This window comes from Myotis nattereri (genome assembly GCF_964212035.1).
Source record: "Myotis nattereri genome assembly, chromosome: X".
NCBI lineage: Eukaryota > Metazoa > Chordata > Mammalia > Chiroptera > Vespertilionidae > Myotis > Myotis nattereri.
Genome location: NC_138078.1, coordinates 52,499,309 through 52,515,970, shown reverse-complemented (window position 1 = coordinate 52,515,970; position 16,662 = coordinate 52,499,309). Strand labels below are relative to the sequence as shown.

At 38.7% G+C, this 16,662-nt stretch overlaps 1 protein-coding gene across 2 annotated transcripts in view; it reads right to left on the bottom strand.

Annotated features, from left to right (window-relative positions):
* TAF1 (TATA-box binding protein associated factor 1) overlaps positions 1-16,662 on the bottom strand; it is an 83,446-nt gene that overhangs the window by 30,315 nt on the left and 36,469 nt on the right. For both annotated transcript variants that reach the window (XM_081080852.1, XM_081080853.1), the window contains exons 28-32: positions 16,034-16,211; positions 13,630-13,697; positions 12,473-12,595; positions 11,625-11,717; positions 11,462-11,546 (exon numbers count right to left, since the gene is read on the bottom strand). In XM_081080852.1, coding sequence (XP_080936978.1) covers positions 11,462-11,546; positions 11,625-11,717; positions 12,473-12,595; positions 13,630-13,697; positions 16,034-16,211 — 547 coding nt within the window. The remainder of the gene's footprint in view (positions 1-11,461; positions 11,547-11,624; positions 11,718-12,472; positions 12,596-13,629; positions 13,698-16,033; positions 16,212-16,662) is intronic.

The following is a 16,662-nucleotide window of genomic DNA, read 5'->3' as shown; positions in this document are numbered from 1 at the left end:
CAGCAGAGGTGTGATGGGGGCGTTGCCTTCCCTGATGGCAGGATCGCCTCCCGCCCCTAAGGGCTCTAGACTGTGAGAGGGGGCAGGCTGGGCTGAGGGATACCCACTCCAGTGCATGAATTTTCATGCACCGGGCCTCTAAGTAAGGTTATAAGGGAAATGAAAATTCCTATCAACTAGTAACGTAGCACAATGCATTACTCATGCATCATAAACAGCTTGGCAACACTTATTAGTATAGACTATGCAGTTCATTTAAAATCTAATCAAACATTTAATAAGTAGTAAGGCCTCTCTCTGCCTGCTTATGATCCTATGGCTTTGTCAACACTGGCAAAAAGTTTAGGTTGTGTTTTTCAGAAGGGATTTCTTTACCTGTATGACTCTCCTTTCACCCACATGGAGTATTGTGTACCTTTTGAGACTTACAAATAGCTCCAATCCCAAGTTTTGGGTTTCCCTGATTATTAATGTTCTTTTGAAATGTTATTTGAACATAAGGAGGGGCTCTGAGATTGATTCAGTACCTATGTGGTAGCTGGAAAGCATAAGGGCTTGAACTCTACCACCACTACCACTTAAGTACAAGACTGAGTCCTCTAATATGTACTACATACTTCCAGGTGGTTTTATATGCAGTGTTCCTTATCTTCCACTTGTTGCCTAATGACCCTAATCTTAGTGCTAGGACTCTTGGCTATATATAATATACTTCATGGGCTACATATGTGATAATATAGGATAAGTCAATGAAGGTATGCTATGGAAATACTGTAATATTATATGTGAAGGATCTGAGTCAAAAGTAATGCTAACTAGAGATATCATTCTACTAATTTTGGTCAGTAAAAATTTTTTGAAATAAAAAATTTTAAAGTGGGAGTAAACTCTACATGGGCTTTGTTACTATTAATTAAAAACAGAAGTAGGCTCATATCTGGCCAAATCAATAAAATTTGAAGCAAAACTATTATTTTGTGGCTTGGCTGGTGTGGCTCATTGGTTGAGTGTCAATCCATGAACCAGGAGGTTATAGTTTGATTCTGGTCAGAGCACATGCCCGGGTTGTGGCTCGATCCCCAGTAGGGGGCATGAAGTAGATGCTCTCTCATCATTGATGTTCCTATGTCCCAGTCCCTCTACCTTCCTCTCTCCGAAGTCAATTTTTCAAACGCTTATAAAAAAATATTTAAAAATATTTTAAGTATTATTTTGTATATAGTACCTAATAGTAGGAAACATCTCATATGCATGTTCAACTCCACATGGATGTCCCTTCAGTACAAAAGATGTCACATTTCATATCATATGAGAGCACTAATACTTACAGCCCTATTCAGTCAGAAGTTTCTTATACCCCTATCCGCTGGTTAAGGAAGGGCGATTTCAGTCTTATAGGATCTCCACTGCTGCAACCAAATCATTATTTACTGTTCCTTGGAGAAAAAGAATATCTCTACTTTGAGGATTGTTTTCTACTATGCTAGAGGTTGATAACCAGCTTCCTTGGAGCCAGATTTGGCCTCCAGATAGAGGTTTTTATTTGGCTCACAGAGTTAAAAAAAATTTTAAATGTTTTTATTGATTTTAGAGAAAGAGGAAGGGAGAGGGATAGAGAGATAGAAACATCAATGAGAGAGAAACATCAATAAACTGCCTCCTGCATGCCCCTACTGGGGATCGAGCCGGCAACCCAGGTATGTGCCCTGACCAGGAATCAAACCAGTGACCTCTTGATTCATGAGTTGACGTTCAACCACTGAGCCACACTGGCCTGGCTAAAAACTTTTTTAAACTATTAGCAAATGTGTAAACATTGGAATGAAAAAATGTCACAAAAAATCCAGATTTTCAACTTCACTTGAAAAACTAAGAGCTAGCAACACTGGGTAGTCGTTTCCTTAGGACAACAATCAGATTGAAGTACATGTCCCTTTAAATGGAATATGTACTGTTACAGGTTACTACAATCTACACTTGGCCCACTTCATTCATTTATATTACCTGCCTGGCCCCTTCCTAAAGGTCACTTGAGTTTGAGATCTCTGCTCTTCACCTTTGCTCACCACCACTAATTCACTCACGTTCACGAAGGACTTTCATAGCTAGTATAATCTTCCTTTTAGCTCCAAATCCCTCATCATGGGGGGTTACTCTAACATTCATATGTACTACCTATCCAAAATCCTTAAAAATCTTCATGCTAATGGTTTGCACCTTTACTCCCAGGCAAAGATGCCCGTGGCTATATCCAGAATGTTGTCTTTACTGCAAACTGCTTTGCCTCTGAACTTTCAATTCCAATATCCTTCTTTCCCATCACAGTCTTGTATCTGTCTACCTTTTCACTCTCTGTGACCTCAAGGACACTTACAGGCCCATTAATTTGGGTTTCCCAGTCTATCAAGCCTCTCCTGGTTTTAATTTCTTCCCTAATTAACCCTATGCTTTGAAAAGTAAGGTAATGTACAGTAGTATGCCAAAGTTAAGATATAAGATCTTTGTAATATATTTTCCTTCAGAAATTTTACTTGAAGATGGAGGTTGGGGGATATAAAATAACTTAAGAAATTTGAAACAGGACAAAATATAAACAGAGAAGCCCAATACTAATTTGCATAATCCTGCAAGATAAAACATGAATTACCAAAGAAATTACAAGCTTTTGTAGAGCTGCTTTGGGATACTCTTCCAAACTAGAGACTATGCAAGTGACAATCTTCTGCTACAAAGAGTTCTTTAGTGACCAAGTTGGAGTTCAAACTTTTCCTTCTTCTTAACACCTTCAATTCTCCATCTTTCTCACATCCAGAAAGCAAAATCCCAATCCTGAATCAATGATGTCATCTGCCTTCTCAGTTCCCTAACTTGGTTTGATGAATACTGACAAAGAAAATTACACAACTGAGTCAACTTATATAAAAATTAAGTCTACAGTTTTAGCTGGACCCTCAAAGGCTGCTCAACAGTTCTGAAATGTCCCCAAGTCAGCTCCATTTCAAATTCCCTACAACAAATAATTCAACCCCTAACCTACATCTCTCTTCAAATGCTCTCTTCCACCATCTCACCCACTCTTAGGATAAGACCCTGTTTGCTAGAGAGAAAATGAGAGGCAGAAACTTTTGTCAATCTTGCCACTTCTATACGAACCTTCTCTCCTATAATTTTTCTTCTCTTTCACCTATACAAAGTTCCCCTCTGTCCAACTGCCTTTATCCCCTTCAACATATTACAGTCTTCCTTCTTCCCGTCACAATCAAATTACAGTTTCCACTTCCTTACTTCCCATTCATTCATATTCAAGTCTGGCTTCTAATTCCACCAGTTCACTGAAATAGTTCTTCTAATTACCATTCCCTTTAGTTTCCTCTGTAGCACTTGACCTCTTCTTATAGCCATTTTCCTCTTCTGTTTGTTTCCAGGACATTACTCTCTCCTTGTTTTCCTTCTTTCATTCTGGCCACTCCTTAGTAGTCTCCACCTGACCCCTTAAATGTTGGAATTTGGTATTCTATTCTCATCCTACATTCTATCTTAACAGTGGTTCTTAACTTTTTTGGGTCACAGACAGCTTTGATAATCTGGTAAAGTTTTGGTCTTTCTATCCAGAAAAACATACAGCCGTATTTTAATACAGCATCAGGGGGTTCAAGAAATGCACCCTATTCCCTATTTGAGCTCATCTACTTAATATTTTTATATGCTGATAATTTGAAAAAATATCCATAGTTACAGTACAAACTTCTCTTTTGAGTTTGAACCTGTTATGTAGCTAGCTATCTACTAAAAATATTCATTCAGATATCCTACCTCAATACAAAACAATTCTTCTCCAAAACCACTTCTCCTATACCTTCTATATTAGTCTATGGCACCGCCAGTTGCCCAGGTCAGAATTCTGGATGTCATCTGATTTATCCATCCTTCCAAAAGTGGAAATTTGTTTTGTAATTACAAAAGTATTGTGTGCTCAATTTAAATAATTCCAATACCTATATACAAAAAAAGTATAAAGTAAAAATTATCCTCATCTCTCCTTTTAGGAATTCTAGTCCATGGCAACAATTGAGCTTAAGTGACTGATCACTTTAGGTGGGGTATGTGCTCTCCAGTTAATCAGTCTCTATATTGAGCCCATTTCACTCATTTATGTCTGGCCTCTATAGTATCTGAATTTACAACCCCTTCTGTATATACTGTTGAGTAACCTAGTTTTCAATAATACATGTACTATATCTATGTATCTATGTATCTATAACTATATCCATATCTATATCTATATATATATATCTAAAGTAACTTTGATTTTTTTAACCTCACCTGAGGATATGTTTATTGATTGGAGAGTGAGAGAGAAAAAAACATGTGAGAAACATCAATCAGTTGCCTCCCATTCGCACCCCAACCAGGGATTGAACCCACAACCTAGGTATGTGCCCTGACCAGGAATCAAACCCGCAACCTTTTGGTGTAAGGGACAACACTCCAACCGAGCAACCCAGCCAGGACTATACAGAATATATTTTGATATCAGCATATACAAATACATCTTATTTGTTAATCTACCATTCTGATAACTAACCTGTATTCCATCATATAAATATACCATAATTTATTCAACCAATTTCCTATTATTGGATATTCGGAATGCTCCCATGTTTTTGCAATTATGAACAACACTGCAATCATAAAGATATATATATTTGTAGATGTGCTTCTGAAAACTTGTGTGGAGTATTCCCTGGAGGTAAAATTGCTTAGATAAAGGAATGAACACTTACACTCTAAAAAGTTTGTACCAATTTATGTTTTCACCATCAGCATTTGAGTATTGGCATCATCTTGAATTTTCTCTGTCCTTTATCCATACCCTCAACTTTCAACCATTTATGAAGATATCAATTCTACTTCCTCAGTATCTCCTTTTTTTAAAAAAATGATCTTAGAGAGGGAAGGGGGGAAGAGAGGGAGGTAGAGAGAGAGGAAGAGAGAGAGAGAGAGAGAGAGAGAGAGAGAGAGAGAGAGAGAGAAACGATTCGTTGCCTCCCACAAACACCCCAACCAGGGATTGAACCACTAACCTGGGTTATGTGCCTTGACTGGAAATCACACCCACCACCTTTAAGTGTATGGGACGATGCTCCAACCAACTGAACCACACTGGCCAAGGCCTTCCTCAGTATCTCTACAATTTGTCCCATCTTCCATTCTTTTTGATACTTACCTTAGTTCAAGTCCTCAGTGTTTTTAACCTGGACTGTTGTCAATAGTTTCTTTATTAGTCTCATATCTCATTCCCCTTCAATCTATTCTTCAAATAGCTTCCAGTATGATCTTATTAAATACCTAATATGGATGGCCCTCTTTCCTCTTATTTTTTAAATATATATTTTTATTTATTTTAGAGAGGAAGGGAGAGGGAGAGATAGAAACATCAATGATGAGAGAGAATCACTGATCGGCTGCCTCCCACATGCCCCACACTGCGGATGGAGCCTGCAACCCAGGCATGTGCCCTGACCGGGAATCGAACCATGACCTCCTCGTTCATAGGTTGATGCTCAACCAGAGCCACGCTGGCTGGGCCTTCTTTCCTTTTAAAGACTTAGTGTGCATACTATGCCTTTCATAATTTGCCCACCTACCTTTAACCCTTTGCGGTCGTTTGTCTACTCTCAGCCACCAAAGCTTTTTTACCGTTCCGGTCGTATGTCTGCTCTCAGCCACCACAGCAAGGAACCGTACGAATCTTAACTCTATTCATTCATGTATCAGTTCATAATTTCTCTGAAAGCTCTTAAGTGTCTAAGCGACCTTGTCACGAACCAAAACATTGCCCCGACAAATCGGAGATATCGAAACTCAATATAAACAAACTGGCCATGCAAAACACCGTGGCGAGTCAGTCACCTTTTGAGAGTGAAGAAATCGACAAACTTCGAAGATACTTCGCAGAATTTCAAATAAAGCTTTACAAATTACGTTTAACTGTAATTAGGCATTCTCGCTTGTTAAGATATTTCAAAATAATACTCCAAAATGGCAAAAAGAAAGTTACCGAAAGAAGTGTACTGTGAATCTGAAAGTAACGATGAAGAGTTTTATTTTGGCACCTTGAATACTGACTCTGACATAGAAAGTGGTAACGTTTGTAGTGATTCTACTAGTAGTGACGTAGTTCCAAAAAAGAATTAATAAATCTTGTTTATCCTTCATAATCTTTCATGTATCACTGCTCTTTCAATGGAAATTAATTCTGACCAGTACGACACCCATGTCCAAATTTAATACGACCGCAAAGGGTTAAAAACTCATTTCTTCCCACCAAAATTAACTCCTACTCTACAACCTAGCCAAACTCAACTACTTTTCACTTCCTTATCCAAGACACTCATCTATTTTTGCATTTGTTCTGTCTGCCTGGAATGTCTTCCCTACCATTCTCCACTTGATTATCTGCTTAGCACAGTAGGTGATCAATAAATATTACCTACTATAATCATCATCCTTTAAAATTTAGCATAAAAGTCACCTCTTCTAGCCCAGCTGGGTGGCTCAGTTGGTTGGAGCGTCATCCGTACACCAAAAAGGTTGTGAGTTCCATTCCCGGTCAGCGCACATACCTAGGTTGAGGATTCCATCCCCGATCAGGATGCATACAGGAGGCAAGCGATTGATGTTCTCTCTCTCTCTCTCTGTCTCTCTCTCTCAAATCAATAAACATATCCTCGGGTGAGGATTAAAAAAGATCACCTCCTCTAGAAATAGTTTCCAGTTTTCCATACCAGAAAACTTGAAAAACATGCAAAAGATGAAAATGAAGATTATCCTAACCTTTTATCTCAGAAATAACCACTATTATCACATTCATGCATTTCCTTCCAAATTTTTATATATACAGTGGGGCCTTGACTTAACGAGTGTCCCGACTAATGAGTTTTTCGAGATACGAGCTGTCTCTCGGCCGATTTTTTGCTTTGAGTTGCGAGCTAAAATTCGGGTTATGAGCCAGCTTCAGATACCCCACCGCTAGTTGGCGCAGCGAACATCACAGTGAACGCCACAACATCAGCCCAGCATCACGTGTCTCACTCGTTCACTGTTGATTTGACATACGAGTAATTTGAGCTACGAGCTGTCACGGAACGAATTAAACTCGTAAGTCAAGGCCCCACTGTACATATATTTTTTAAAGCATAACTGAGAAAACAAGTTTTGTGTTCTGCTTTTCTCACTCAACATTGCAAGCATTTTTGTCATTAGTTTTTTTTAACTTATTTTTTATTTCAGAGAGGAAGGGAGAGTGAGAAACATCAATGATAAGAGAGAATCATTGATCAGCTGCATCTTGCACGCCCCCACTGAGGAATCAAGCCCGCAATCTGGGTATGTGCCCTGACTAGGAATGGAACCATGACCTCTTGGTCCATAGGTTAATGCTCAACCACTAAGCCACAATGGCCGGGCCATTAGTTATCCTTACATAATAATCCATCACACAGATGGCACAATAACTAAACATTCCCTTTACATTAACCATTCAGGTTATTTCTCATTAATATAACATGATCATAAACATCAGTGTCTACATCTCTGATTAAAATAGATTATCATCCTATCACCATGTGCTAATAAGCACTCACATGCATCTTTTTATTTAATGCTCACAATAACCCTCTAAGGAGGGTACAATTATTATACATATGGGAAAGCAAAGGCTGAGTAACTTACCCTAAGTCACATTGCTATTAAGCAGTGGGGCCAATATTCAAATTCAAGCCTACTGGACTATACCCTAAAGTCTGATCATTTAACAATTTTTAAGTCTCTCAATGCTGCCAAAGAGCTTTCCAGAAATGCCTTACAATTTTATACTGCCAACAGCAATATGCGAGAGCACCTGCCTCACTAGCATTGAATATTCCATTTTCAAAAATTGAGCTCAGCCCAGCCAGCATGGTTCAGTGGTTGAGCGTCAATTTATGAACCAGGAGGTCACAGTTCGGTTCCTGGTCAGGGCATATGCCCAAATTGCAGGCTTGATCCCCAGTGGAGGGGCATGCAGAAAGTAGGCAATCAATGATTATCTCTCATCATTGATATTTTTATCTCTCCCTCTCCCTTCCTCTCTGAAATCCATAAAAAAAATTTTTTTTTTAATTTAGCTCATCTAATAGGTGAAAAAAATGGAACCTCGTTGTTTCAATTTGCATTTCTTCAATTAGCATCTTCTGGGTTTTTCTTATTGCCTCACATAAGCTCCTGGTATCTTAACACATTGTTTGCGGGTAGTTTTTATCACGCGCTAACAGGTGGCACAGGCCATTTTTGCTAATTTTTTGCGCAAATGGCAACGTTCAGTAAAATTACGATAACTTTAGTTTAACATATTTTTTTTCAATGAAACTTTTTGTGATTTACTATAAAATGTATACTGAATTATTTTTCTTAGAATCACACTGAATGCATGGCAAGGCAGAGAATTGTGTGAAGGGATGACTCTACGCAGTTGAATAGATTACCATTATACCTGGAAGTACATACATAATTCACCATTGTATGTGTTAGAGACCCAAATTTTGTCCTTTGGAATTCGTATATCTGCAATTTTAGCATCCCTTTAGAGCAATAAAAAAGTATAAAATAAACTTATTTATACGTTACCCGCATTCTACCGCTAGTCTATAAAAAACGTATTAATATGTGTCCCGCACTCTACTACCAGTCAACGTAGAACGTATAAATACATTTCCCGCATACAATGTGTTAAGCCAGCCATCACCTGACCAAGAAGCCTTTCTGAAGACTCCTGCTTGCTTATCATTTGTTATAATCATTATTGAGCTGAGCATCTGTGAGCCTACCAACACATCTATATTACCAGAATTCTGACTGATGAGGTTTAGGTGTTTTCTGGAGACAATAATGGATAACTGACATAAGAGCATTTCCTCTAATTTCCAAAGCAATAAGGAGATCTCAAGGGAGAAAGTACATTATTTTAAACCTAACCGAGATGGAACAAAAATGGGAGGTCCATCTTCTACCACTTCCCTTGGTGAAATATACAGGTACTAGTTTAATAGTTCACCAAACTTGCCCTGTTCTTTCATTCCTCCATGATATTGAACATTCCGTTCTCTCTGCCTAGAATGCCCATTTTTTCATCTGTCTTTCTGGTTGTCCCTCCCTTCACCTACCCCCTCCAATTTCTCTGTACCTTTTATCTGGCAGACTTACAGCCAAACTACTTGAGTGCTAAATATTGCTGGAGAAAAGCCCCTATAATCATGTAGATTTTTAATTGAGACCTCAGTATGCTAGTCATTTCTCTCAAATACTCTCAGCTCCCTCTTCTATTTTGCTTAATGAGTTATATGGGATCATCATTTTGCTACTTAATTCCTTCAATGTCCTCTCACTTAGGATAAAGTAAAAACTCTTAAGTGTGGAATATGGCACACAGACCCTCTATGATTTGACTCCTATGTACCTCTCTACATATAACCAGTCATTTACCAACATGCACACTTAAAACACACCCCAACAACTTGTTTTATAACCTTACTAGAGGGCCCTTGCATGAAATTCGTGCACGGGGCGGGTTCCCTCAGCCCAGCCTATGCCCTCTCCAATCGGGAACCCCTTGGGGGATTGTCCGACTGCCTGTTTAGGCCCCATCCCACAGGATATCCCTCTTGCAATCTGGGACTGCTGGCTCCTAACCACTCACCTGCCTACCTGATTGCCCCTAACCACCTCTGCCTGCCTGCCTGCTTGATTGCCCCTAACCACCTCTGCCTGCCTGCCTGATTGCCCCTAAGTGCTCCCCTGCCAGCCTTATTGCCCCCAACCCCTCTCACCTGCCTGCCTGATCGCCCCCAACTGCCCTCCCCTGCCGGCCTGGTAACCCCCAACTGCCCTCCCCTGCTGGCCTGATCACCCCTAACTGCCTCTGCCTCGGCCCCCACCACCATGGCTTTGTCCGGAAGGAAGTCAGATGTCTGGAAGAGGGCCAGTCGACCCGGTCTAATTAGCATATTACCCTTTTATTAGTATAGATAATGTTATTTCAGGCCTCTGTGCCTTGACAAATTACCGTTCTCTCTGCCTAGCAAACTCCATTGATCCATTGGAATTCAGCTTAAGAAAACTCTTTTCCAGAAAGCTTCTTCTAATCCTACTCTGATTTAGATACCCTTTTTTCTGTTTCTTTGGCAATCTGAATGCATCTAGCATATTTAAGTTCCATAATTTTTCTTTTGTTTTGCCAACTAAACTATAACCAAACTGGGGGCAGGGACCATATCTAATGTGATTTTTGTATTTGCAGCATCTACCAGTGCCAACACACATTAGGTGCTCAATCAATATTTTCTTAACAAGTGAGTCATTCAAAACAGAAATTTATTGCCCAGCCAGCACGATTTAGTGTCAACCTATGAACCAGAAGGTCACAGTTTGATTCCTGGTCAGGGCACATGCCCAGGTTGCGGGCTCAATCCCCAGTGCAGAAGGCAGCGGATCAATGACGGTCTCATCATTGATTTTTCTATTCTCTCTCCCTCTCCCTTCTTCTCTGAAAAAAAAAAAAGATATTGAAAAAAAAAGAAGCCTTCCCTAACCCATAGGTGAAGATGCTACTTCCTCTCCTCTAGTGCACTTGCTGCATTTTAACATCTTTCCCTTCAACTAGATTGTGAATTACATGAGGATAGTGAATATTAATAGATTAAGTAGCTAGCACAGAACCTGGTATATATTATTCAATCAGTTCATATACTGAGCTCATCATGATCTATGAGTCACACATTTCCCTAAGCTCCACCTAAGGGCCTGCGGCATAGGTAAGTTTTCACATCTCATGGAAAGAAGTGATGACTCAAAGTCCAAAGTAATATCCACTTGATTTTTATTCTCATCTCATTTTTCTGTACTTTCCAAAGTTTAAAAAAATAAATGTGCATTGCTTTTCTATCATTAAAAGTTATTAACTTTACAGAACACATACACTAAAATATCAATAAAAACATTATTTAAAAATAAACATGTGTGCCTGCTTTAAAAAAAGCAGAGTAAGCCCTGGCCAGTAGCTCAGTGGTTAGAGCGTTGGCCCGTGGATCAAAGGGTCTAAAGGGTCTCGGGTTGGATTCCTGGTCAAGGGCACGTATCTCAGTTGTAGGTTTGATCCCTAGCCCAGGTGAGACACATGCAGGAAGCAACCAATCGATGTGTCTCTCTCACATCAATGTTTCTTTCATTCCCTCCTCCTTCCCTTCCACTCTCTCTGAAAATCAATGAAAAAAATATCCTCAAGTGAGGATTAACAAACAAAAACAAGATACCTGACTGATTCTGCTATCACTGCTCAAGACTTCATGCACTTAAATTTTAATAATTCTAATTAATGATAGATGAACAGACTGATGAAGAGAGAAAAACAAGGAGACATACCCACCATTGTACTTAACACTGTTAGCAAGGATAAGGTTGACATCATCTAGAAAGCTCTCTCGACTCTGATACTTGTGCTTGGAGATATTCTGTGATTAAAAGAATCAGGCACTTAGATACACAAAGTTAATTGATTCCAAAAACACATATTAGAACAAGTCACTCACCTTACGTATAGTCTCTAAATCCATTGGACTGACAATCACTTTATAATAATCTGGAACAAACTTCTTATTAACTGGGTGATGAAATGGCCAAGACTAGCAAAAAGAAAGCATGAGAAATTAAATAAAAACCACTGTTTATACTAAAGATTCTCAACCTTCATTGGGACATAGATATTCCTGAGACTCTGACCAAAACTAATGACACTTTTCCCAGAAAGACACATCATAACCACACAAAACTCTGTATGTAACTTAAGGTGTTCTTGTATTCCTTTAAGGGTTTCTATGCTCTGAAAGAGTAAGAACCCCTGCTCCATACTCAAAATTTCTTATTCCCTAGTCCCATCCAGAAGTTTTATTGCATTACACATATAGGAACACAAAAGGAAACTTAGATCAGAATTCCTAGGCAGGAACCTTATAACAAAATGGTGCATTGAATTAACACAGTAGCTCTGTCATAAAGTTGCAAAAGACAAAAAATGAAACAAAAGACAACAAACACTGGGTAATTATCAAACTGTCATTTTTCAAGAAGCAACTCTATTCCCAAAGCTTCCATTGGCTGGCATATTAATTTCTCTCCAGGGCTATTTAGTAACATTCAAATACTGAATGTAAACAATAGGAAGAAACAACCTCTTTATGTCCACAGTTTCCTGACCTCTTTAATTTTAATGATAATGCACACATACAGCAAAAAAGTCAGTTTTGACATTTATATGCCAGTTTGAATTGACAAACACCACCCTCCACCAGACTCCCCGACATATATACACATGTATACCCTATTATCCTTTCCTTTCCCCTGTACTATCTTCACAATGTTTAGTACAGAGACCACTTACATCTGGAACTGCCATCATTTTCTGGGTGACAATATTATCCAGAATAAAAGAAAATGCCACTTGGTCATCATCATCCAACAAGGGATTGATAGCTTTCTCTAAACGAGCCAATTTGTCTTCTTTCTGACATGAAACAAAGCAAAGGTTTCCATGAGGTATGATCACCACAGAAAATTAAGGATAATTTAAAGTTAGGTTGTCTATTGCTGTTGCCGAAAAAAGTCTAAGAATTTTCGATTATTCAGTTTCAAGCAAAAAGTCAAGATAAATGACATTCTAGTAAAAGGATCAAACAGGATGTACCAGCCACTCCTTTAGGTATTCTGTATTCTACTCTATTCACCAAAATATACATCCCTGGGCATCAAAACCTTAGCTTCCATAATAGAAACACCTTCACCAAGTTAGATTTTACAATCACGCTAACACATTACTGTTGATTAATGACTTCTGTATAAGGAAATCTAAATGAAATTCATTTCATACTTTACTGGGAAAAAGTTTATGTACCAATTGTTCCACATCCTCACTAACACTTAGTATTATCAATCTTTTTTTTTAAGTCTTTTTAAAATTTTAGCCTTTCTGGTGGGTATGTAGTGGTATCTAATCATGGTTTAAATTTGCACTTCCCCAATAATCAATCAAGTTGAGAATCTTTTCTTGTTTATTGGCCATTTGATTATCCTTTTATGAAGTATCTACTTCGGTATTAACATCATTATATCATTATTGCGTTTTTATAAGCTTGTAAGGTACCATATTTTTTAGGTAAGAAGATGGAATATAGATTACCTTTTAAAAATTAAAATTCCTCCCTGCCAAAATACAGCCTCTTAACTCCAGATGACTTCCTGGAAAATCACTTTCCTTGGCCCTTTCTAAAGAGACATGTGGGTTATAGATTTTAATCCTAGCTCTACTATTTAAAAGTCATGATGCCCAGGACAAGTCATTTTCTTCTATGAACCTGTTTTTCCATCTACAAAAGGAATTGAACTATATAATTTCTAAGTTCCCTTCCAAACTCTAACATACTAAAAATCTGCTACTCCTACATGTCTTTACTCTTTCTTCTGTTGCATTCCCTACTTCCTCAACCCTGCTACCCACCACCTTCTAATTCCACTGCCTTTCTCTCATTTTAAATGTCTTACCTCTTTGAGTTTTTCATCACAGAGATCCAACATGGATTGAGAGATCTGGGTCAATGAGTGCTTTGGCCCTAAATTGTAGAGCAACAAGAAGAAATGAAACTGTTAAAAATGGGGGAGGCAAGCCCAGCCAGTGTGCCTCAATGGTTGAGCCTCAACCTATGAACCAGAGGTCACGGTTCGATTCCCGGTCAGGACACGTGCCCGGGGTTGCAGGCTCGATCCCCAGTAGGGGTTGTGCAGCAGACAGCCGATCAATGATTCTCTCTCTTCACTGATGTTTCTATCTCTCTCTCCCTATCCCTTCTCTGAAAATCAATAAAAATATTTTTTTTAAATGGGAGGTAAGAGCTGCCAACACTTCTCCAGATGTTTGCCACGTTTACTTAAGCACCAAATATGTGCCAGGCACCAGACTAGCTGCTGGGCTACACACATAAACCAGTCTTATCTTCATTTTTAGTGCCTAACAAATAGTAGACACACAACAAATGAACAAACTAATTTTAACTCTCTTCCTTATTTGTGTATATCCACACATAGTAGTACAACTATTGATACTGCTGTCTTTAATGCTTTGAAAATGATACTAAGGATGGAGAACAATAATATGTTTAAGGATGGCTGAGGAGATCAATACAGGATTTAAAATCTTCCCATACTTAGCATATAGATTTTGCCACTGTAATTTTTGTTTGCAGAACTCATGGTTTGTGATGTCCTCCCAACATATGTCTAATCCAAACAAAGCCTTTCTCATAAAAGAATCTCTATCTCATCTCAGAATATTACTTTAGTTTCCCTGATATCCATAATAAGAGCTTCAGAAACCATTTCCTACACTCCCTGCTTATGGCTACCCTAATTTAAGCTCACCAGGATAGTTAAAAACATTTTCATCTAGACTAATAATTCTGACTACTTCCTTTCAGTACTTATTTTCTTATCTTTCCCTGTCTATTCTTTTGTGTAAGTGTTCCCCAGAGCCTAAACCTCAGCTCTTTTCTAATTAATTTAGCATTCATTCATTTATTCATTCAACAAATGTTTAATGACATGTTCAATAAGAATAATGGGATCTATTTCAGTACTCCTTATAATTATGGTGACTGTTCATAGCATGATCATTGCTTAGTCATCAGAGGATAACATTTGTTAGTGGAGATCAGAAAAATTTATTTGTGAGATTCTGCAGAGTTCATTTTTCTATTCCCAATATTTGCTGAAGTTAAATAAAAATTTTCAAGCCCCTCTCCCCCAAAAGAGAATAATGGGAAAATAAGACACCATTGCCCCATATTTAGATGACAAAACTGAGGAGGCTATGAGCAGTTAAGATAATTTATCTAAGGTGACTCAATTTGTAAGAGTCAGAGCCATGACTCATGTTACCTGTATTCTTAACCCCTATATGAATCTGTGCTCAAGGACACAATGGGAGCCAAAAAAGTTTACCCTTTACATATAGAAGCTGTACTGTTTTTCCCCCCTTTAAAAAGACTCAGAAAGATTTCTTCCTCGTTGCCTTTCCAGCTTTTAAGCAAAGTGGACATATAACATCCCCTGTAATAGATTTGTAGACCAAATCAAAGATTCACACACAGCAAATATGTCACATGCACATACTCTGCACAGGTTCCATCCACACTGAATGCTTCTCCCTTCTTTTTACCTAGGCCCACTTCTTAAACTCCTAGTGCTCCCCATGTAATAGTTTCATTTCAACAGATAGACTCCAAATTCTCCAGAGGATACATTAAAAAGTGGTAATAAAAAGAAGCAATATACAGTTGACCCTTGAACAACGCACAGGTTAAGGGCACTGACGACTCACACAGTAGAAAATTCATGTATAATTTAAGTTGGCTCTCTGCATATTCAGATTCCCACTACCAGTTGACCATTGAACAATGTGGGTTTGAACTGTGAAGGTCAATTCAAAAATCATATATAGCCCTGGCTAGTTTGGTTCAGTGGATAGAGCGTTCGCCTGTGGACCAAAGGGTCCCTGCCAGGTTCGATTCCAGTCAAAGGCACATGCCTGGGTTGCAGGCTCGATCCAACATGCAGGAGGCAGCCAATCAATGATTCCCTCTCATCATTGATGTTTCTCTCCCTCTCCCTTCTTCTCTGAAATCAATAAAAAAAAATATATATATATATATATATATATATATATATATATATATATACATATTTTAAATCATATATAAATGGACCCACACAGTTGAAACCCAGGTTGTTCAAGGGTGAAGTATATATTAAATGACTAAAATGTGTACTATCGGCTTTTCAAAACTGCAAAATGCACTAATATATTTTAGGACCTTTTCATCAGTCCTATATAGTCTGAACTTATGAGGATCTGAAAGGTGACCTCTTCAATCAAAGAATAGATGATTCTTACCATTGTAGGTTGTACTATTTTTCACAATGAGCTCCAAATGCTCTCTGAACTCTTCCCGAGATGGGTAGAGGCGTTTACGCACATTTTCACGAAGTGTCTGTAAGTCCATTGGTCGAGTAATAATTTTGTAGTAGTCCTTTACAACCTTCCCATTGACTGGAGTGTGGAAAGGGTAAGTCTGTGCAAACAAGAGCCAGCACCACCCATAAGCAAAGAACAGTTGCCAGAGATTCCTGAAGATTCTTTCACATCTTACCTCTCTACCTGTTCATAAACTCTCAAAGGATGTTTTCTAGATGAAGCAGGTATGACTGTTCCCTCTACTCAATTGTTTTATAAAAAAAATGAAAGAAGCAAAGAACTATAACCTATCCTCAGCCAGTGTGGCTCAGTTAGTTGGGGGCCGTCCTATGCACCAAAAGCTTGCCGGTTTGATTCCTGGTGTCAGGGCATATGACCAGGTTGCAGGCTGGATCCCTGGTACAGGGCGTTTAGGAGGCAGCTGATTAATGTTTCTCTCTCTCTCTCTCTCTCTCTCTCTCTCTCTCTCTCTCTCTCCAAATATCAATAAAAATATTTTTAGCCCTGGCCAGGTAGCTCAGTTGATTAGAGCATTGTCCCATACACCG